Genomic DNA, 24,664 nt, shown 5'->3' on the forward strand with positions numbered 1-24,664 from the left:
AATAAATTAAATTCTTATCTCATGACATAACACAATAAATGCACGTGTATTAACGATTGAAATGCCAAAAGTGAAAGTGTAAAAGAATAAGGAAAAACAACATTTGTGCCATCTGGGAATGGAAATTGCTCACGATTCCATTTATGTATTATTATTTATTACTCACAAACTGCTTGTTGAATTATAAATTAGTAAATTGCAGGGGCTGGCCCCGTGGCCGAGCGGTTAGGTTCGCGCGCTCTGCTGCAGGCGGCCCAGTGTTTTGTTGGTTCGAATCCTGGGCGCGGACATGACACTGCTCATCAGACCACGCTGAGGCGGCGTCCCACATGCCACAACTAGAAGGACCCACAACAAAGAATATACAACTATGTACCAGGGGGGCTTTGGGGAGAAAAAGGAAAAAATAAAATCTTTAAAAAAAAAAAAAATTAAAAAAATAAATAAATAAATAAATAAATTAGTAAATTGCCAAAGAGACAAAATGCAGAGGAAAATACAGATGTTTGACTGTATTTGAGTTTAAGATATTTGTGAGTCAAAAAATTAAGACAAACGATAAAAAAAAATTGTGAAAAATGTGTGGTGGATGTGGGATTGATATCCTTTATATAGAGAATTCTTAAAAATTAAAAAACAAGAAGATAAAAATAAGATAATCACCTGAATGGAGAAGAAATGAGCAAAAGAAACTATCAAACATATTCAAACATACACCAAACATATTTCCCCTATCAAATATCATAGAAATTAAAAAATGATGACTCTCACTAGTAATCAATGCAATACAACCTTTCAACTTGGTGAAAACCACTCTCCTCAAAAAAGAAAAAATCCAGGGCCGGCCCCATGGCCAAGTGGTTAGGTTGGCACGCTCTGCTTTGGCAGCCCAGGGTTTCGCAGGTTCGAATCCTGGGCTCGGACATGGCACCAGTCATTAGGCCATGCTGAGGTGGGGTCCCACATGCCACAACTAGAAGGACCCACAACTAAAAATGTACAACTATATGCTGGTGGGATTTGGGAAGAAAAAGCAGGGGAAAAAAAAAAGAAGATTGGCAACAGTTGTTAGCTCAGGTGCCAATCTTAGAAAAGAAAAAAATAAATCCTACCCAGTGCCACTCAGAGTGAGGGGAGTGGGCACTACACTCTCATTCAGAATTGAAAGAATTATCAATCAGCACATTCTGACAAGAAATTAAACCAAAACCTTTACAATTACATTCCCTCTAACCTAGAAATTCTGATTCTAGAAATTTTTCCTAGGGAAAACAATTAAGGATAGGCACAAAAGTCTGCCTGCAGAGGTGTAAAGTATTGTTTATAACACCATTGAAATGGAAACAACTCAGATTTCTGACAATAGGGATCTAGTTAGAAAAAAACAAAAAACAGCAACAACGATTATGAAGCGTCTATATGGCTGAATGCTAAGCTAACATTTACAGTCATCAGAGATGTGTTCGTTATTCACTTGGAAAAATACAGTATTTTGGTACTGAAAAATCACATCACAGAACAGTTTGTTCAGCATTATCCCATTTTTTTGTGGAAAAAAATACACACATCTTTTTTTTTCAGTTCATTTTTGTTTTCTAGTTTTTCAACAAATGCATGTGTTGATTATATAGTTTTTAAAAATTAAAACTAGTAACAACTGGAGTTGTTTCCAAAAGGGTGACAGAGAGACTTCCAGAGACTTCCAGGAGTGCAACTAGTGAGTGCAGAGGTGGAATGCTTCCTTCAAGTCTCCCCTCACTTTATCGCTCTTGAAGGAATGTCTCAGAACAGCATGGGATCAATTTGGAGCAGCATCATTGGCATGTCTGTTGTCAAGGCTAGTCATTTATTTAAGCTATTCTTTGTGGAAGGCTTCCCATACTCATGAGGGAAAGAAGCGGTGTGTGAACTCTTCACAAACAAAGCAAGGATATGTTTCACAGCAAGGGAGCTGGACTCGATAATGATGGTAGACATTTCTCAGTCTAATAAGCGAATCTGTTTCACCATGGAATTGTCCAACAAATGATGAATTTATTAATTTTTCTTTCTTTCGCAATGGGGATATCAGCTGATGCTTGTTATTTTACTGCAATGTTCATATGAACAGGATTCCCAGGAGATCAATAACGTCTTTTCAGTTGTCTTAGTAAGTGATTTGAGTAGAATGTGCCGTGACGCGATCAACTGTGAAGCAGTGGAGAACAAACAGCCACTCAGATCTTGTTAGTGAGAGTTAAGATGGTTGCTCTGCAGTCGGCTGGGTTCCTCAACCTGTGCCCTGATCAACAGCCCTCTGACCCGGGCAAGTTACCTCTCTGTGCCTCAGTTTTCTCATCTATAAAATGGGGATGATACTAGTTCCTACATCTCAGAGTTGCTGTAAAAATTAAATAGAGTAATGTGTCTAAAGAATCAAGACAGTCCCTAAAGTTTATTGAGTCTTTTATATTTATGACATCGACACTAATCGCTGGCTTCATGCACAGATTCAAAAACAATGCATGATGAAATCCAAGCAGAGGAAATATGAGAAAGTTAGTAATTAGGGGAAGTAACGAGAAATTCACTAAGAAAGCAAATGATAAAATATAGAGACACATATAGAAGAGGAAATTTGATGGGGGCAGAGAAAATTGAAGCAAGAGAAGAGAGGGTTTGAGTGACACTTGGCCAGTGCCTGTTGGTAGATTTGAACTAGGATATAAGTGGTACAGAATTAGGGGAGAAATAGGGAACCAAATCTTCCCTGGGGAAAGCAGGTGGACCAAGTCATGCATACCGTTTCTCCACTGCCTCCAGAGCCTGCGTGATTAGCGTCTGATGGACCAGTAAAGGTAGGACAGTGGACAGGAGAAAGAGCATCTGTGAACTCCAAGGCCGAAGCACCTGGTGCCCGGTGAACACAGATCCTTCTTTCTGGCCCTCCCTATCTCTCCTAGAGTAATTCTTCTTTGGGTAAATTTTCTCTTCTCCCCTTCCCCACATTTCATTTAGAGCCCCAAGCCCAAGCCCCAAGTCTGTCAGCGATCTGAGTCACTGTGTGAGCGTGGACAGCGGCTCTGGGTTCTGGGTGTCATCACAATTGAGCTCTGTCTGTTAGCCACGAAGCCTGCCCATCTGCCTGAGACAAATGCTGCAACCAGCAACCAGTAGGAATGAGTCCCTCGATGAAGAAATGTAATCAAGTATTTATTGTCAGCCCTCTTTACATCTTCTACCTGGCTCTTTGCTCATTAAACATGAAGACCATGAATTACAGAGACCTCAGTCTGGAAGAAATCCCGATTCAGTTCCTATTACTTCCCACTTGCATTTCTACAGTAGCCTCCTGTCTTAAATCATTCCAGCTGCTATGACAAATTACCATTGACTGAGTGGCTTAGAAAAAACAGAGATTGATTTCTCAGTTTTGGAGGCTGGGAGTCCAAGATCAGGGTGACAGCATGGTCGGGGTCTAGTGAGAATCCTCTTCCAGGAGGTACACTGCCAACTTCTCGTCTTATCCTCACATGGCAGAAAAAGATCTAGAGAGCTCTCTGGGGTCTCTTTTATAAGGGCATTAATCCCATTCATGAGGGCTCCACTTTCATGACCTAATTACTTCCCAAAGGCCCCACCTCCTAACACCATCTGGGGGTTAGGATTTCAACATATGAATTTTGAGGAGACACAAACATTCAGACCACAGCACCTCCCAACTGATTTCCTTTCCTCATTCCAGTCCTTCCCACTAATCAGTCCTTAGGTAACAAGGCCTTTGTCATATCACCCTCCTGTTTGAGAACCAACACTTACTGTTGGTACGTTTGAGAACTTACCAACAGGGTAAGTTCAAAGTCTTTAACGTGCCATTAAAACCTGCCATAAGCTAACCTCATTCCACCCACCTTTACTGCTGCCTTCCCCAGCACATACCCTGGATCTAATCCTAACCTTCTGCCCTGCCGGCTCCACCCTTACTCTTTATTCTTGGCCTTCCTTTAATTGAAAGCAGTCCCTTCCTTGACTTCCCATGTCCCAGTCCAAAATCAAGTCTCTCTTATCGCCTTGTTCAAGATTTACCTTCTTTATGAAGCCTTCCCTAAATATACTCGACCAAAATCTTCAAAATATTTTATGGATGCTCTGCAATTATATATACACGTATTTATTATTTCATTCAAAAATATTTATTGAACACCTATTATGTACAAATAGGATTGTGTCAGATGCACCTTCACATCTGTGAAGAGCCCAGCATAAAGAACTCATTTATTCATCCAATAGATGCTTATTGAGTGGAAGCACTATGTTAGATAAGTTAGTAGATACAAAGATGAATCCTCTATCACCCACCCTCATCAAAACACTTACAGTGTGCTAGAAGAGACAAGGCATGCACGTGTGTAATTATAACACAACGTAGAAAGTGGTAAGTGCCCCCCAAATATTATAGAGCATAGAGAGTTCACAACAAGGAGAGATCACCTGCAGCTGAAGGGATTGGAGAACGCTGCAGTGAAGAGGTGGTGTTTCAGCTGGTCTTGAAGGATGGATAAGAACTGAGCAAGTGGCCATGGGGGAAGAGACATGCTAGGGAGAAAGAATCAGAGTACAAGACAGTAATGACTGCATATAAATGAAACTCGCTGGGAAGGCCAGCAAGGGCTGTGTGTGGAGACTATGAAGGCCATGGGCAGGAAAGCAGACGTGGGAGGGCTGAGGGCTCCCACATGTTCACATTTCTCCAGACGGCCATGACTCACTGCCTGCATGATGATCCCCAGCAAAAGAACACTCACTGCCTGAACTCCTGGTCCTCTATGTCCCTAGCAGTGTGGCCGGCTTCTGCTAAGCTGCATGCACTGACTGCATGACGGCTTTAGGGGAAGAAACAGGAGAACTCCTATGGGAAGCTAGAATCTTGCCATCCGTTGGGAAATGCAAGGATGAGAAAGATCTGCATTGCCCTGGGCTGAGTCGGGGGGCAGCCTTCACGGAGGTATGTGTGGTAGGTGTAAGAGCAGTTCCTGTAGATTAGAAATTGTATGAGATTATCTCCAGGTATCAGCCATTTATTACCAGTTTGCAAATCAGGAGAACCTAGATCCCTCTAGAAACTCAGTCCAGCTCTGTGGTTGATGCTGCAGATGAGTCTATATTGCTACATGCTTGCAAAATGGCAGTATAGTATAGAGTTCAAGAGCACTGTGTTTGGAGTCTTTAGATATGAGTTTGAATCCGGGTTCAGCCACTTATTTTCCATGCAAACTTGCGCAACTCAATGTCATCTATAAAGTGTGAGTGACCTTATAGAATTGTTGTGAGATTTCAATGACATGATACTTATAAACTACTTAGCACAGTGTCTGACAGAACAAATGGTAGCTGATAGGAAAAATATATATATACACACACATATGTAGTCTTTGCCCAAACATGATAAAACTCCATTTATGCTGGGATAGCAGTGTGTGTGTTTTCTTGCACCAGGCACCAGGCTTAGAATTTCCTCTAGTTGGTATGATAACGTGAACAAACGTGAAGGTTAAAAATGGACCCAGATCACACCAAAAATTCACTTCTTAAAGAGAAATCTGACAGTATGTCAGATACACTCATAGCTTATAGTAATTACAGGACAGAGGCAGGTCCTCTAGTGACCTACTTCTTATTTGGGATATTTTGGGCTTTCCCAAAAGACTGCATGCCCTCTAAATATCAATCATCCCTCTGTTCTAGATATTTCAACTTGAGTCACCTCTTGCGATACTGAGCCACTTTGTATTACCCAGTAGATGAATTGGGTGCCTAGATCAAGCTTGGGAAATGGTAGGATGGGGTATCTATGGGTAGGGGTGAGAAGAGAATGGAATTTGCCAAAGAATCTCACAAAAACCTCACTTCTGAGGGAATATCTTAGACCTTAAACCTCCTTAGGGAGCCCACCTGACAGGCCAGCTTGGCCTAGCATCAGAGGCCAAGACCACCTCACGTTCTCCCAGATCCACCTCATCACACATCTGTGCTCATACCCTATCCTCCTCTCAGGTAATTCCAGGGCATCCCAAGGTTGACTTTCTATAGGTATGATTTAAATAGCTCTCAGGAACAAGCTCAGAGTCCTTATTGCCAAGAGGATGATTCGTCCTCTGGAGCGGAGGGGATGGTAAATACTCCTTTTGTAGTGATCACAATAACCACTAGCAGAACAAACACAGCTCCAGTGCCTCCAGGCTCAGATGAACCAGAGCCATCAGGAAGAAGTGGATCACAGCAGGTAGCAGGCAGCTCTCCCAGGGAAACCTAAAGTTTTGTCTTTTTAAGTGAATCTGGCAGAAGACACTGTTTTCCTGTGTGGGCATGACAACCCCCATGATGCCATTTTCTTCAGGCAGAACTGAAAATGAAAATCTTTGCCAGAAGTGGAGAAGCAGAGCAGGCCTGCTAGGGAGGTGCTCACACGAAGCCAGACTCTCATGGGTGGGACCCAGGGGACCCCAAGTCAAAGCCTCTGAGGCAGGAAGAGGAGACTGAGACACAAAGAAGGATGGAGAATGGACAGAAGCACAGGGATTGATGGCCTCATGATGTCATTGGCAACAACCAGTCGTCTTGGAAGGAGTCCCACCTTTGACACCATGACTCACAGGCCTGCCTCTCTACACTGACTTTTTCATCACCAGGATTCATGGGCTTGTGTTGAGATGCATTAGAATGGCAACTGAGCCTCAAGAAGGAGTGCAAAGTGTGGGTTGGATTTGAGGTGAGGAAGGAGGGGTGCCTTACTCCTCCACACACACTCGTACTCAGACACATACAAAATATTACAACCCACAAACCTGGCTGCAGGCCCAGAAAATCTGCCACTCTGAGCCTGAAGAAGAGTGGGGAGAACAAGAAGAAAGTAGGATGGGCAATCAAGTATCATCACCATGGCCTCTTGCCCAAGAGTTGATTCATTTACTCATTCATTCATAATTCAAGAAATTGTACAAGTGCCACCAAGGAACCCAGCCCAGCGAGTATTGTGTTAAGGTAAACACAAAAGAAGTGTGATCGATCTCCACCTCCAGGAATGTTCACTGTATTAAGAGTTGGGGAGAAGTGCCTTACATGCAGAAGTATTTAAGCATCTTTGAAAGAGTGAATGAATGAGACAGAAAAGTAAAAAAGCAAAATAATATATGATTAAACACCAAAACCAATGGTGGTGGTAATAAATGCTGCAGTTATCAGGAGGGCAAGGAACATCACCGTGTACTGGAGGACCTGAGAATGACTTTATGGAGATGAATCTGGAGTTTTATCTTCAAGGATTGAAAGGGTCTGGGGGAAGTGAGGAGAAGAGTAATCCAGGTGGAAGATGTTCCTGACCAAAGCACCGAGGTGGTGGCAGGGGTTGGGAATAGGAGAGGTGAAACCAGTTCATTAATCATTGGTGTGTTGGGTGAGATGAGATGGAACTGGACCATGGGCAGCTTTGAAAATGCGGTAACATCTGTAGCATTTCTCAAAGTGTGGTCCAGATTCTAGCTGCAAAAGTATCAACTAGGATGCTTTTAAAAATGCTAGTTCTTGTGGCCTTCTCAAATCACCTAAATCATAATTCACGGGCTGGGGGAAGGGCCCAGAATTTTTTAATGAGTTCCTCAGGTGATTCTTGGGTATATTAGAATTCAAAACTCTTTGGCCTTAGGCATCTGTTAATCTATTGGCAGTTTGGAATACTTGCAGGCTAAAGGCCAGGATGAAATTAGCATTTGAGAGAGACTAATCTAGCAGGATTGTGTAGGGTGGACCCAAAAGGGCAGAGAGGAAAGCAGGTGATCATAGCAATTCCGGTGGTGATGAGGCCTGAGACTTGAGAGTTTATAACCAACATGCATATTACCTCTTTGTTTTGTACTTTCAGGATCCCATTGATCAAGTCATTGTTTATGTCTTTGGGTATTATTTGTACCCCACAATCTTCCTGTGACTCACGAAACAGAAATTGCTTTTGCTACATCTGTCACTAGACACGTCCAATCCCAAATCACTCTTCTTCTCTTTCACCCCCTCCCCACCCCAAACACACACATAAGCAAACACACAGACACATAAATGCATACACACAGCTTATTTGCTCCACAGAGAAAACTAGCCACTTCCCTTAGCAGTTAAGCCAGATACCAATGTGAGGCAACTCAGTCAGCTCCACCAGCTTGGCGGCTGCAGAGGTGAGGGGGGACGTTCTGATTCTAAGAGACCTGTTAACCACAGGTGGTCCACACTCTCTCAGTGGGCAGAGGGCCCCACCTGGCTTCTCTGCTTCCTTCAAGCACCCTTGGAGCTCAGATGGAGATTGTTTTGTCACTTTGTAGTCTTGTCAGCATATCGATCGATGAGTCCTGAGCACTAATTAATTGTTATGTTATCCAGCTCAATCCATCAGGAAGGCTGATGGCCCTCACTGGGCACTGTGCCAAGCCCAGGACTCCCTGAAAGGGGAGGGGGATGGGGAGACTGGTAATTGAGGAGTGGAGATGTGATCCCTTGATAAGTCCAGGGAGAGACAGGACGCCAAGTGTAAAAGACTGTATACACATCACAGTAGAGAGGAACTCTGGGGCAAAATCGTGCAATTGTTAGCCTTCCTATTCTTTGTACATCACAAATTCTGCTTTTTTCCCTTCCTCATCAACACCTAGCTGCCCACACACCCCAAACCTCCCATCCATTACCTAGAACACCATCTGCCCACACCCCACAGACCGTCTTCACGATGCACTAGAGTAGCCTTTGTCACAGTGGGTTAAGTCTGTGCTGGACGGTTTGTCCATTTAACCCTCTGTATCCACCGCCCACCCTGTTCAGTCTCCTGAGTGCTGGCCTCCATGGATTGCTTCATGGGGCTACCTTGTTCTTTGGATGTTAGTTGGGTTTGGCAAATGGGGAATCCTGGAAAGAGATCAGAGGGATGGAGGAGAGTGAAGTTGGGATACTTACTTCCCAGGCTACCTCCTGGTCCATTCACGGGGGACTGGCTTGTCCCTCAATCAAAGATCAGGGGGCCCTGTCTACACAACTCTCTCCCTTTGGGTTCCAGAAGCAACTGCCTTCCTTCACCATTGAGGCTCCGTTTGTATAAAGGTGCCCACTCTTACTAGTCCTTGGGCACTGTACTATCCCTTATGGGTTCCCCAAACCTTTGAAAATACTCATTTTATTAAGTCCTTCTAAAATACCCCATTGGATTGGTATCTGTTTCCTGTCTGCACCCTCACTGTGTTAGGTGAAAAAAGAATCCCCATGGTCAAATAACTAATAAAATGGGTTATTTATGGCTAGACTTCTTAGCCTTTAACATGCATGGTGAATATCCAAGGGGAAGGATTTAGTGTGCAGAATCCAAAGCTTTTTTGACCCAGAACTACCCTCCATTCTCCCCGTAACCCCAGAGTTCAAAGTATTTCAGGGAACCTCGATAAACACTTTGGCCAAATGCACCTAGCTAAGAGGGGCAGAGCCACCCAAAAACACACAGCTGCTTGGAACCTCTGCTGGAGAGCACAAGAGAGACTTTGTAACTAGCACACAAGCTTGCAGACAATCACACATCACGAAAAAAATACAACTCTGGGAAAAAAGACCTGGTCCTTTCTCTGCCACCAACTTTGTGATCTTGGGCAAGTCACTTCACTTCTCTGGGCCTCTTTTCTCACCTGTAAAATGAAGTAGATGAATTTGATCAGTGGATTTTAAACATATTAGCAATGGAACTGTTTCTTTAAATAAGATCTTAGGAATAAGCTGAATACAGAAGACAGATGGAAATCAAGCTGCTCGGTGTGAGGTAAAGGTGAGGGGGACAGTGCTAAAACAACACCCACTAGACTCAGTCTCTTAAACAGCGGCCCTTAAGGCACTTCAAAGGAACCCACAAGACTCCCTGAAGCCAGTGTTGGAAACACCGTCCTAGAGGCACCCTTAAGTGCCTGCTTTGATGTGGGCCAAGGTGGTCTTCACATGGAGTCTCTGTTGCCTCCTACCCTTCTTGCCACACCAACTGGAAGAAGTAGAGAGAGCCACTGAGTCTGCATTTATGGTGAGGCTGGCAAAGAGCCCTACGTGGAATCTATTTCTGAAAGTACGTCAGTTTTTGGCAGCAAGTAACTTCCTTCATCTCAGAGTAAAAAGACTTCAGAGCCTATTATACCCTCCTAGGAAGTGTCTTCAATACCAAATGACTCTTCTCAGCCAATATTCTAACTATCAAAATGTGTGAACGGGTCTGAAATCTGGACACAGATCTCATTGTCCCAGGATACAAAGAATATTTGCGATTTTACTGATACCAAAAGCTTTGAAAATACCTTTAAGCTATCCAGGGACTAAGGACCCAGCCAGAGCTCCTGCTTCTTCCCCACCTCCCTCCAAACATCTTCTTGACTAAGCACTGAGGTCTCCAGTTCTCCTCCACTGGCCTGGCAGAGAAACAGGGAGCTGCAGTGTGATCGGGGACGGTACCCCAAACACCTAGGTGAAGCTGGCCATGGCCCAGTGAGAAGGTTAGCAAATCCTCTCTCCACAAAGCAACTACAAAGCTGGACAGAAATGATTAAAACAGCCATGTCAGTGTTCTAGAAACTGATCAAAGTATACAATCTGGGAAGTGTTTATGCTTCCCAGCATAAACTTCTAAAAAACTGCTCAACTTCAAGCAGGAACAGTGAGAGTTTATGACATTCATGCCAAGGACCGCTCCCATCCTCCCCTAAGATCAGTCAGGACAAGGTTCTGCCAGGCCAGGGCAGGCTGGGAGGACTGGCAACTGTGCTACTGTTGGGTCAAAGAGACTCAAAGGATTAGGAGTGTTGAGTGACATCCTTGACCTCTCGCCACATAAAGAGGAGCATCTGTATGGTTAATGGTTGACTTCTCATCTACAGCAGTGGAGGCCAGAGGCTCAAAGTGTTAAAAGAAAACCTGTCAACCAAGAATTCTATACTCAGCAGAATTAACCTTCAAAAAATGAAGGTGAAATAAAGACATTCTCAAATAAACAAAGAGGGAGAAAATTCTTTGCTAGCAAACTTGATTTACAAGAAATACTAAAGAATCTTCACAGACTGAAAGGAAATGGACACTAGACAATAAATCAAATTCACAGGAAGAAATGAAAAACACTAGAAATGATAAATATATGGTTAATGTAAGAGACTCTATACACATATTTTTCTCTTGTCTTTTCTTCACTTTAAAAAAAATAACACCTTATAAAGTGACAATTTTAATACGGTATTGTTGGGTATAACATATGTAGGTAGGTAGATAGATTGATAGAACATATACGACAAAGATAGTATAAAGGAGGAACATTCATTGGAGCAATATGGGGACAAAGTTTCCACATGCTACTGGAATTATGTTAGTTCCGAAGATTAAAATAAGTTAAGATGCATATTATAATCACTAGAGCAACCACTAAGAAAATAATCTAAAAAATGTAGCAAAAATGTCAGAGGAATTAAAATGGTACACTTTAAATAGAGAGACATACCATGCTCATGGACTGAAAGACTTAACAGATTAAAGATGTCAATTCTTCCCAAATAATACACAAGTTTAACACAATTCTTATCAACAACCTTGCAAGATTGTTTGTAGATACAGACTATCTTATTCTAAAATATATATAGAAAGGCAAAGGGACTAGAATAGCTAAAATAATTTTTAAAAGGAAAAATAAAGTGGAAGAGATCAGTCTACTCAATTCCAAGAAATATCCTAGAGCTACAGAAATCAAATATCCCATAGCTACCACACAGATTCCTACAATAATCTGTGTGGTATTAGCAGAGGAACAGACATGTAGATCAATGGAACAGAATAGAAAACCCAGAAATAGTCTCACACAAATATTTCCCACTGATTTTTTGGCAAAGGTGCAAAAGCAATTTAATGAAGGAAAGAGAGCCTTTTCAAGAAATATGCTGGAGTAATTGGACATCCATAAATAAATAAACAAAAGAACCTCAACCTAAGTCTCATCTTATATGAAAATTAACTCAAAATAGATCCTAGACTTAAATGTAACACATAAAACCAAAACTCATTTAGAAAAATAACAGAAAAAAATCTTCAGGACGTAGGGCTAGGAAAAGAGTTCTTAGACTTGACATCAAAAGCATAATCTGTAAAAGAAAAGATTGGTAAATTGAACTTCATCAAAACTGAAACTTACATTCTGCAAAAGACCATGTTAAAAGGATGACAAGACAAGCTATAGATGGAGAAGATATTTGCAAAGCATATATCCGACAAAGGACTAGAATCTAAGATATAGAAAAACACTCAAAAATTTAACATGAAAAATGCAAACAATCTGATTAGAAAATGGGCAAAAATAATCAAGAAACATTTCACTGGAGAAGATATACAGATGAAAAATAAGCACATGAAAAGACGTTCAGGGGCCAGCCCGGTAGCGCAGCGGTTAAGTTCGCACGTTCCTCATCTCAGCAGCCTGGCGTTCGCCAGTTTCGATCCCGGGTGTGGACATGGCACCGCTCGGCAAAAGCCATGCTGTGGTAGGCGTCCCACGTATAGAGGAAGATGGGCATGGATGTTAGCTCAGGGCCAGTCTTCCTCAGCAAAAAGAGGAGGATTGGCAATAGTTAGCTCAGGGCTAATCTTCCTCAAAAAAAAAAAAAAAAAAAAGATGTTCAACATCATTAGCCATTAGGGAAATGCGAATTAAGGCCAAAGTGAGGTATCACTGCGTAGTTATCACGGTGAAAATGAAAAATAGTGACAACATCAGATGCTGGCAAGGATGTGGAGAAACTGGACCACTCATTCATTGCTGGGGGGAATGTAAAATGGTACGGCCAATCTGGAAAGCAGTTTGGCATTTCTTTAAAAAGTAAACAGGCAGCCACCATACAATGCAGCAATTGCGCTCCTAGGCATTTATCTCAGATAAATAAGATGACTTACGTTGACACAAAAACCTGCGCATGAGTGTTTATAGCAACTCTATTTATAATATAGCAAAACTGAAAACAATCCAAATGTCCTTCAAAAGATGAATAGTTAAACAAACTGTGATACATCCATGCCATGGAATATTTACTATTCAGCAATAAAAAGGAATCAACTATCGATACAACCAGTTAACTATTGTTACAAATATGCAACAACCTGGATGAATCTCCAGAGAATTATGCTTGATTAAAAAATCCAATCCCAAAGGTTCCATACTGTATGATTCCATTTATATGACCTCCTTGAAATGACACAATTATAGAATAACATACAGGTTGACAGTTGCCAGAGGTTAATGAAAGGGTAGGTGTGGCTACAAAGGGCAACATGAGGGATCCTCCTAGTGATAGAAATGTTTTGTACCTGACTGTATTGATGTCGATACTGTGGTTTTGATATAGAACCACTGGGGAAACTGGCTAAAGAGTACAGAGGACCTCTGTATTATTTCTTATAGTTGCATTTGAAACTACAATGATCTCAAAATATTTTTTTTTTTTTTTGAGGAAGATTAGCCCTGAGCTAACATCTGCTGCCAATCCTCCTCTTTTTGCTGAGGAAGATTGGCCTTGAGCTAACATCTGTGCCCATCTTCTCCTAATTTATATGTGGGACCCTTGCCACAGCATGGCTTGATAAGCGGTGTGAAGGTCCATGCCTGGGATCCGAACCTGCAAACCCTGGGCCGCTGAAGCGGAGCACACATTCTTAACCACTACACCATCAGGCTGGCCCCTCAAAAGAAATATTTTAATTTTAGAAAATGATACAATAAAGACAACATTTATTTTGCTTATCAACCTATAATTTTGGAAGGACTCGGTGGGGATAGCTCATCTCTGTTCTACTTGTATCGGCTAGGACAGCTAGAAGGCTGAGGGCGGGAATCATCTGAAGTCTTGCTCACTCATGTGTCTGGCAGTCGATTCGGCTGTTGATGGATACCTTAGCTGGAGCTGACCGCGGTTACAGGTAGCCTTTGCTCGTGGCCTGGACTTCCTTACAGCATGGTGGCTGGGATCCAAGGTTGAGTGTGCCACAAGAGAGAAACGGATGAAAGCTAGATCACCTTTTGCAACCTCGGTGGAAGTCATGCACTTCCTTATGGGCACCAAGGCAGTCACAAAGGCCCTCCAGTTTCAAGGAGGAGAATATACTCTACCTATTGAGGAAATGAGAAGGTTCTGGGACAGCATGTGGGACTAGAAGTATAACTGTGGCCATTTTTGGAAAATACAATTTGCCACAGTCTCTGACTTTCTCTCTTCTGAATCTACAAGACTGCCCACAGCTATCTAGTTTACATGTCATGGATCCAGAATCACCTCTCTTATAATGATTCTTAATTTCTGGAGAAGGAGCTCTCATAGGCCCAGGTTGAGTCAGGTATTCCAACCTGGTCAAATCAGCCATGACCTAGAGTTTGGGCTGTGTGCAGAGGAGCAGGGTCATATCGTACAACTAGAGCAAGGAGGAGAGGATACCCCAATAGAAGGGAGGACAGTTTTCTGAGCAGGAGAATTAGCTATCAAGATTTCAGCAAGCAAGACAACCTAGAAAGTGCCAAAGCACAGAAGGTGATTTTTTTTTTTTAATGTATGCTCTTGTCAAGAGACCAGAGTAAAACAACATGACACAGAAAGGTTAGATATAAAAGGATAGGCAAAGTTTATCAGGCAAATGTAAACAAAGAGAAAGCTGGGTGGGCAATACAAATATCAGATCAAGAAGGCTTAAAGGCTAAAAAAAAGGCATTAAATAGGACAGAAAGGGTTATTTAATGTTGACAAAGCATACAAGCCACAAAGAAGACATAGGCATCATGAGCCTTTTTGTGCTGAATAATGTAGCCGTGAAATACATAAAACCAATTCTGTAACAAATACAAAGAGAAAATGACAGGAACACAACAGAAGTGGGAGACCTTAATACACCTCCCTCAGTCTTTGACAGAGTAAGTAGGCAAAGAATGAATTAGGATAGAGAGGAACTGAATAACGTATTTCATGTGTCTGATTTATGTCAATATATGATAGATATATGTCAATTTTGTACTCTACAAAAAGAAAATATACCTTTTCTCTAAGTACTCATGAAACATTTACCAAAATTGACCATATACAAGACCACAAAGGAAATTTCAATAAATTCCAAAAAGCAGAAATTGTACAGACTCTGTTCTCTGACCACAATATAATAAAACAGAAAACTAATGGCACAAGTTCAAACCAACAAACCCAAACTCTTTGAAGTTTAACAACACTCTACTAAAGAACTCCTGGGTCAGAGAGAATATCAAGGCTTCAATTAGAGATCATTTAGGACACAACAACGCTAAGAACATTGCATAACGACGCTCATGGGATAGTGCCAGAGACAAATTCAGAGCTAAAGACCTTATATTGTTAACAGAAAAGAGTGAAAATAAGTGGACTAAAGATTCAAACCCAGAAATTAGAAAACAATAACAAACCAAACCAAAGAAAATTAGGAGGCAGGAATTAACAAATCCAAAAGCACAAAATAATCATTTGAAGATAAAAAATGAAGGGATATATATATGAGGTAGCTCTATGAAAAAGAATGAGTATGAATAAACTGCTAATACAGAAAACATTAATACAGAAAATGAAGAATGAGAAAAGGATATCATTTCATATACGGATTTTTTCTTTTGAAGGAATATTATAGTTTTAAGCTAATAAAGTTGAAGATGCCCAATGGATTTTTTTAAGAAAAATAGAAATTACAAATAGAATTTAGAATTAGAAAACTTGAATGAATTAATATGCAAGGAAAATGTTGCCAGGTATGAGAGGCAGTATGCATAATGATTAAGGATGTGAGATCTACAGCCAGGCTGCCTGGGTTTGCATCCCAGCTTCACCTGTTAGGCAAATTATTCAAATTATTCTCCAAACCTCAGTTTCCTTAATCTATTTGGTGATGATAACAACATCTGCTTCCCAAAGTTGTCGTGCAGTCAATGAAATAACACAAGCCAACCACCTACCATAGCGCTAACAGGAGGACTCCCCAAAAGACACAAGGCATTTTTATCGTTGTGTTCTTTCAAACTTCCGAAGAACAGATATGTCATATGCTATATTACTAGTTTCAAGGCATAAAGAAAGATGAAATGTTATTCATTGACTTTACAATCATTATCTTGATACAAAAACCTGGGATGTCACAAAAAAATACAAATTTTCTTTTATGAATATACATGAATTAAATAAAATATATGAAAATAGAATCCAGTGTTGTAATGAAAGATTAAGACACCAAAATCAAATAAGGTATTTCCCAGGAATAAATGAATGGTTCAGTATGAGGAAATCTATCAATCCACATCATCACATCACTAGGCAGTTGGCAGTGTTTTGACCTAGAAACACTACCTTTAGTTATTAGCCTAGGGAAGTGAGACTCGGCCAAAGATTTGTGTTGAAGGTTTTTTGGGATAACATTACTGAACTTTTAAACAATACACAATAATAGGGGAATGCTTAAATGTATATATATTAAATAAACATATTATACTTAAATTATATATACAAATATACAATAAGAGTATTCTATAGAAAAGACTATTGTGAAACCATACAAAATATTTCAAAGAATATTTCAAAACATGAAAATCTATTCAAGATATGCTGTCAATTAAGCATAAAGGAAACAGATTAAAAGCAGTATACCATGCCTACATATAGCATGCCTACATATGTCCATATGGAAACTATCCAAATTTATCTCTGTGTGTATATGTACATGTATGTATGAACATTTAGCTTGTTTCTTTTCTTTTGCTACTATAAAAATGCTGCAATGAATAACCTCACATGTGTTATTCTGCACAAGTGTGAGGATCAAATCACCATATTTGATTTCTCGATTTTAAGAGCTGTAATCTGATAATCACTCACGCAAAATGAAAAATGCAAATGGTTATTCATTGCACTATTGTTTATGCGTGTGTGTGTGTGTGTATGTTTACATACACACAGTAATTTACAGGGGGAGGGAAATAAAGGGAAATATAACAGAATGTCACAGGGGTTATTTTAGGACAGTTTTAATTTTCATCTTTATGCCTTATTTTCCTTAATGCCAATGTAGGAAAAAATCAAATGTTAGTAAAACATTGGAAGTGAGATTCAAACAAAGGAAAAGCACTCCACTTGTCTACAAAATATCTAAATTCAAGACATTTATCCTGTTTGTAAACTCACCTGTTTAGAAAAGAATTTTAAGAACTACTTCAAAGAAGATACTTAAGGAGTTTTTTAACAGTGTCTGGAAATCAGTAGGCCAATAATACATACTCAAGTGAAAATCATTGTGAAGATTAGTTTTAAAAAATGTATGTGAAAGTGTTTAGCACAGAGCCTGGAGACTACTAGTTACCAGGAATTATTAACCAAACATGAATTATCCCCCTCTCCTGGTGACACCTAGACTCCGAGATGGAAGATTAAACGTGTTTCTCTCTCACTGCCACTGTCCACCATTCAGCCTGGGTTCTCTCATTTCTTGCAACTATGTCTTTGATGCTGCCATATTGCTTAAAAACAAACCAAAAAATAAGAAAAAAAAAAAAAAAACAGTGAAACTGGTTTTCTCCTTGCTTCTGGAAGAAAAGCAGAAAAAAATCTGTCCTTTATCTCCCTTCTTGGATTCTCTTTTTGCTTAAATCCAGGTCCAATGTAGAATTGATTCAACCTTTGGCAAATGGTTTTTTTCTGGAAATAACTTAATATTCCATCTTGTGAAGGGAGAATGTCTTCGTGTGAGAAATTCTGACTTACTGCCCAAATCCACACCACATTGGATAGTGTCTGTGGGGATAAACTATTCAATTTAAAATTCTGGTCTGAACCAAAAGAATGATGTAATGATTCCATTGGTATGAGAAATTTTGTGTGGTAGGAGTACACAGGATGATTTATCTTAGAAGTGGCCAGAGACCAAAGCTAAGAGAAATCTGAACAAAATGATATATTGTGGGCCTTGATTTAAGAGATGGATATAGGAACAGGATTTGGGGACTCACTGGATACGGAGGATGAAGGGAGGGAAATAGTGAATGATGACTGAAGTTTCACATTCCAAGTCCATGGAACCTTAGTACCATGGACAGAAGCTGGAGCATTAGAGAATAAAATGACGCGCTCACTTTGGGATGTAATGGGTTGGGCTAAGGGCAGGGATTTCAAAAGGATGTCCATAAGCAGTTTAAAATCTACCCCTACAGACTAGTTGGACCTCAAGCTAGAAGTGTAGGTCTAAGAATCAACTTGGGCAAGAAGGTAGAGCCCAACTCCTCAAGAAGACATCTGAGCCTTATGGAGCACTGATATTTAGAGAATAGAAGAGGAAAAGGGATCTAGTGAAGGAGGTAGAAAAATGAGTATCCAGAAGGTACTATGCCAAAGGTGGGAAAGATGGTTTCAATAACAAGACGTAAGAAACTGGAAGCAGATCGTCTAGCAGAGAATGGCCGAGCTGTAGTCCATGGTGTAGATAAACTAAAGCAAAGATGTCATACCTCCTCTTCCCTCTGCTTTAGTTGAAATTAGATGCATGCTCTCATGAACAACAAAAATGCAATGTTGAATTGAAGCAATAATACAATGTTGAAGTGCGCTTTAGTGTTAAGCCAAATCTCCGTTCAGTTTTAGAAGCCCTTGGAATGCCTCGAACTCTGGGCTCTGGCAACTAAGACTCTATTAATGTTGTGGCTTGTTCAATCTATGTGGACTTTTGCATACTTTTGGACTTATTAATTAAAATAAGTGCTTTTGAATATTGGGCTGTGTCATTTATAGGCAGGACAAAGCCTAGGACCCAGGACTCCTGATCCCAAGCAGTGGACAGTTCACATCAGCTTGCTGCATCTCAGGATGCAGACACTTGTGTATAAAGATGGGGAACAAATCAAAGCCCCCTAAGTTAAGACATCTTCTTCCTAGCTAACCATACCCTAACATCCCCCACCCCCTAAAAAGGATCTACTTCCCCTACTCAGTTCCCCACCCTATGTGTGCATACTTGCCAAATGCCCCCTAGTCTCCATCCTTCTCCTCCTCTACCCACCCTTGCCCAACAAAGCCTCTGTAGCTAGTCAGCCAGATGCACAGATGTGGGTGGGTCACCATGGTGACAAAGGAAGCCCTGATGCAGAAAGAGAGAGAGAGAAACAGCGAGGGAAGCTTCTTTGAGGCTAACACACTGCCCCCTGCCCTTTATTTTTCCAGGTCATCAAAAGGCCTGGGCTTTTTAGAAGTATTCCTTTGACTCAAAGAAGCATATTAGAGGTCAAGAAAGGTGCTGTTGTGGTGGAGAGACAACGGAATGCCTGAATTCTTCATTAAAAATTTCTTTTCTATAACTTTCAGGTGATCATCAGTATAACCATCCGATTTTAAGCAGTGCTACCCAGACCCCTACACATGGTGAGAGATGATTGAGAGTGCTCTGCATTCCATCCTCATTCCAAGTGGCTCCATCCTAACCACTGATGCCTATCAGGGTATCAGACACATGATCACTGACTCATTGAAGCTAAGGAGGTGTAAGGTGGCAGGTGTCCACCTTCCTCCAGGGCCACAATGCCTCACTCTCACTTTTAGACCATTGTCCTCTTGGTGTGTCTGTCTCTAACATCAGAGTGATGTTGCACCATGAAAGGGAAGGAGTGAGACCCTTTCTTAACCCATTTTCACTTGCAATCCAGATCCCTTCTTGCACTCATAATCTCCATATGTCCACAGCAAGGAGTGAACACTCTCCTTTGAGCAAGGCTACTTGTGGTACCATTTACAAATGACATGAGACTTGGTGAACTATATCGATCCTCTTCGAACTAATTAAGATTTGATAAAACACAAAACCGAACTGGGTGATTTGAGCTTCCACCTCTTGGCAGGGGAAGAGGCTGAAACCTGTAGAGCACAGCAGTGTCAGCATCGTGCCAAAGGGTTACAAAGCCATGTTTCCCTCTTAGGTTATAACATCCTCACACCAGATCACAACTTCATATTTGGAACTGCAGAGAAAAAGTGTTTTTGATACCTGCTCAAAACTTGATAGAACATAAGACAGCCATGTAAATTATGAACTATCAGTCATTCTTCTGTCTTTGCTGTGAGACAGTGAAAACATCATTAAATTTTAGTGAGAAAGAAACTCAAAACAAAGATAAATTCTACAGCTCACCTGGTAGAAAGACCTACTAATCACGTCAGATCATGTCCTACTTCAGCGTTGAGATTGAAGGACAATATAATTAGGAGCAGAGAAGTGGACTATTTTGATGTCCCCCTCCAGTGCTAGGCTCCTAGTGGAAATATATGATGACAGCAACAGTTTAATAAGATGTGAAATGTTGTGGGGTCTAGGAAGAATTAGAACTGCAAGAAATTAGAGAGATCAATTAAAAAGAAGATAATACCAGTGGTGATTTTGAAAGTGGAAATGGAAAGGAGTGTTCTGATATGATACATTTTGAAGAAAGACTTGGGAAAACTCAGTTACTAACTGAATATGACTGATGAGAATCAATTATAAGTAAAATGGAGAGCCAAGATTAATTAGAAGAATGGGGTGGGGGAGTATTAACACAATCTAAGGAATCAGGAAAGCAGCCAGTGTGTACAGGGGATGGAATTGTTGACGGTGAGTTTGGATCTGGACATCTGGAGCTAGATACAACCACAGGATATGCAAGAAAAGTCATTAAACAGGCAGTGAGAAATGCTAACATGAGGTCTGAAGGGAGGTTACAGCTGAAGATGTAAGTTACCCTTTGGAAGCAGTAACAGAAGGCTTGGGAGTAGGGGCAATCTGTACGAGAAGGCTGAGAGAGAAAAGCAGAAGGCATGAGCAGACAGCCTGGGGGATGCCCATGGTGATTAAGCAGCAGCAGGAAGAGGAGCCAGAAAAGGCAAGCAAGGAATGCTCCCCTTACTCAGTAACATTCTGGAAGAATAACTATGATCTGGTTTTCCCCAGACGGAGCCAACAGAGGCACAGCCTCTTAAATACGAAAGAGGGAACCGTTCTTCCCTCCTCCTCTTCCTGTCTTCTCTCTCCCACTGGGTGGCAAGGAGATGAACATAGATGAGACTCAGTCCCTGCCCTTGAGCAGCTCACAGCCTAGTGGAAGCAGGGTTTTCTCTGAATTCCTTCTTTGGATGTTACACTTTTCCCAGGAGATAGCAGAGAGACTATTAAGCAAGGAATGGGCCTGTGTCTACTTGATTAAGCAAAGAGCATTAATTGAATCTTTATTTTGGGCCAAGCATTATGAAGGCATCAGAAAAATTGGAAAGCAAGACTCCTGCTGTCAAGGAGATTGCAATCTTTGGAGATCAACAAGACTAACTCAAGTCAAATGATGAGAGATCACGTAGACACTAAATTGGGTGGTATTGACTACAAGAGCAATAGGGGCTTGAAGACCAGATATCACTGTGGGCTGAAAAGGTGTGACATTGTCATAGCGAAGAGCCTTGAGCAAGGGGAGAATTTGGATAAAGAAAGAATAAGGAAGGCCATTGCAATAAGAGAGAGAGCATGAGCAAGAGGCCAGGGGCAATCTTGGTGGAGGCAGAAGGCAAGGAAGAGGTGGCCTTGGCTCATCGGCATGTTTTGGAGAACAGTGTAGGGTAAGAGCATCCAGAAATGTTGCATTTGGAAGTAGATGAGCTGAGTGATGCCCTCGGTGGGAATATGATGCCAACAGGCAGAGGGAAGTTCGTTCTTCTCTAGCATGGCCAAAAATGAAGAAACAAGAGCTAAGGGACAGTGGCTATTACCCAGCTCTGGGTAGCAGTGCTCCCAGCTTCCCGCCCACTCCTCTTCCTGGCGTCTGTCCCGATCCATGCCGGGGAGGCTCTTTCTATACAGCATGTTCTGATCTCTCAGGGATGTAGAGCATCCCCCACCCCCTCACATATGTACTGAGCTGGCGTGAACACCAGCTCATTGGCTGGGCTCCCCTGGCTCAATTTTAGGAGTGCCAGTGAAGGCAGGAAGGGCTAGAGAAGCTGGGAGTTCCCTGTGCTTAGGCTGCCCTTGGACCAGGCTAGGCTAGGAGTGCTTCCCTTTGTCCCATGGTTCATAGAATTCCAGCCTTCCATGGTTCAGCACTCTCTTTGCCAAGAGGCATGGGGAGCCACAGTCCTCTGATACATTTCTCCAAAGTTAAAGCCTGCCAATTCTTGGGCATCCCAAACCAAAGAGGATGGAGGGATGTTATGGCCAAACTAGAGCCACCTAACTACCTCAGTCCTGGGAATGGTACCACTGTTTCCCCCAGAAATACCTGTTGACTTCTTGCTGTGCCTCAAGTCAGTCAAGCACCAAGGCATGCTCATCTTCCTTCCCCAGACCTCCATTCCTTTATGTCCTTCCATCTTCACAGCCACTCCTTCACCCAGACCGGCATCTCCTCTACCCCTCACTCCTGTGCTATTCCTTCTCTGGCCCCCAGAGCCCAGGACAGCTCATTCACTTCATTAGTCATTCACATCAATTCCCTTTCATCTTTTCTCTCATTCCTTCCCCGAGTCTTTTCCTCAGGTCTGGCATTGAACAACACTCCCTTCTCTCTCTTCAGATTTTGGAATCTCAAGGTTCTACCTCAAGAGGAGGAAAGAAAGGGGAGGGAGAAAAGAGGAATGATGTGCTAAGCATTTTGCCCACATTTTTTCCTCCAGCAGCTCAGAGACAGTTAAGGGGGCTATTCAGACGTGGGGATTAGAGAAGCCTGAGGCAGAAGGGGGTGATGTGAGAAGTGAAATGACATCATGGACAGTGTGGGTTGGAATCTCAGTGGAGCTGGGTCCTAGACTCAGTTCTTCTATGGGTATGTAGACAAGACCAGTCACCCGCACTCCTTCAAACCCAGATTTTTCTAAGCTTGAGAGCTAAATTTGCCTAAAGCTGTTAGAGAAAGGGCAGAACTTTCACACCAAAGTGGATGATTTTATGACCCCCCTCAGCTCCATCAGGCTTACATTTTCATCAGATGGCCCAGCGATGTACTGGCAGAAAGAGTTTGCCATTCAAGGAAGGGCACACTGGCATTGTTGCTAGTGGCACCTAAAATAGCACCTGCCTCCAGGCTTGTTGACAACTGGAACTGAGCATGAGGGAAACTGAGTCACCAGCACCACCTATATCCTAGCACAGGAGGCCAGGAAAGCAGGATGGGGATGAGGCAGAAAGTGAAGAGATAGAACCTAGACCCTTCCCTTCTGCCTGCCCCAAACGTTGTCCTCACTAATGCAATGCACCCCTCCCTTCTCTTGCAGAGAAGCCACGGATGAACAACATCCTGACATCAGCCACCGAGCCCTATGACCTTTCCTTCTCCCGCTCATTCCAGAACTTGGCCCACCTGCCCCCATCCTATGAGTCTGCAGTGAAGACCCACCCCAGCAAGTACTCATCCCTGAAGAGGCTAAGTAAGTGGGGTTTTCCCAGGGTTGGGGTCTGCCTCTGGGGCTTCCACGACATTCTCCTGTGTCTAACTTTCTTGCCCTACACCTGAGGGGACCAGTGTAAAGTCCCAAGAAGAAAGAGCAAGGTGTAGCATGAAGAAGAGAATAGACAAGCCCCTTGTTTTGTTCTTTATGGTCTGATTCCATTCTCCCCCTAGATAAAAGGGAGGTCATGGAGTCCTCAGGTCCACTTTCCCATGGGAGGCAATGCTTCAACTCATGCGCTAGTTTAACTGCAAGAGAGAGCCTTGTCTCCACCCCAACACTGTCCTGAAAACCTGAGACTCCCCCATCCCACACATGTACCCCATTCCATCAGTTGAGTCCAGTTCATCAAGTGATCCCAGCTCTGACATTTGAGTCTGGGGAAGCTCTGGCGATTGATGGGTTTAAGATGTTGCAATGTCAAGAAGGTACATGGCAGGAAAGCTCTTGTCTCTCAGCTTTCCAACCCTTGGACCTTCTGCCCTTATTCCCCAAGACTCTATTTTGATGACCACCCAACTTCAGCACTGAGCATTTGCTTGAAGCTACAGGGCAACCTACCCTGATAGAAAGTCAGCCCACGATTCCACATCAGCCACCTCTAACGTGGAACATTGAGTTTCTGTGGCTAGAGGTGGTGACTCTCAATGACCCAAGGAATCTGATGCACGCCCTGGGATGAGGGAATGTGACTCAGGAGGTAAGATCTACCCTTCAGTGACCCTCTGGGAAAACTGAAGAGCAGTCAGCATTCCCACATTCTGCAGAGATCCAGAAGGCTGTCTATTGGAAGCCTCATTCCCGAAATTTGGAGCAAAGCAGGCTTGTGTATGTCATGGGTAAATTCAAGGGTGCAGCAGGCAGTGTGAGCTTGGGAGGGCCTCCTGGATGGAGAGAAGGGTGGAGCATCTGAATGGGGTGCACATAGAGGACTGCTCTGGCCTGCTCAGGTTGTGGGCACAGGTGAAGTATGTGTAGGCTTGATTCTGTGGTTGTGTGGGGCGGATGCCCATGTGTTGGTTTCTTGTGCTTTGGCTGTTACTCCAGAGAAGTTGTCACTATGTTCCTAAGTCACCAGCCAAGCATTTTCACAAGTGCCTCCTAGTTGGAGCATCTCACTTTATTCTAGCAGGAGGCTGGTTCTGCAACCCAGCTTC

General features: G+C 42.3%; 1 protein-coding gene across 4 annotated transcripts in view; it reads left to right on the forward strand.

Moving 5' to 3' along the window:
- SHISA6 (shisa family member 6) overlaps window positions 1–24,664 on the forward strand; it is a 288,859-nt gene that overhangs the window by 257,487 nt on the left and 6,708 nt on the right. For 2 of the 4 annotated variants that reach the window (XM_070561111.1, XM_070561109.1), the window contains 2 exons: window positions 19,413–19,469; window positions 23,334–23,486. In XM_070561111.1, coding sequence (XP_070417212.1) covers window positions 19,413–19,469; window positions 23,334–23,486 — 210 coding nt within the window. The remainder of the gene's footprint in view (window positions 1–19,412; window positions 19,470–23,333; window positions 23,487–24,664) is intronic. The other 2 variants (XM_070561110.1, XM_070561108.1) reach the window with 1 other exon arrangement.

Source organism: Equus przewalskii, chromosome 10 (genome assembly GCF_037783145.1).
Source record: "Equus przewalskii isolate Varuska chromosome 10, EquPr2, whole genome shotgun sequence".
NCBI lineage: Eukaryota > Metazoa > Chordata > Mammalia > Perissodactyla > Equidae > Equus > Equus przewalskii.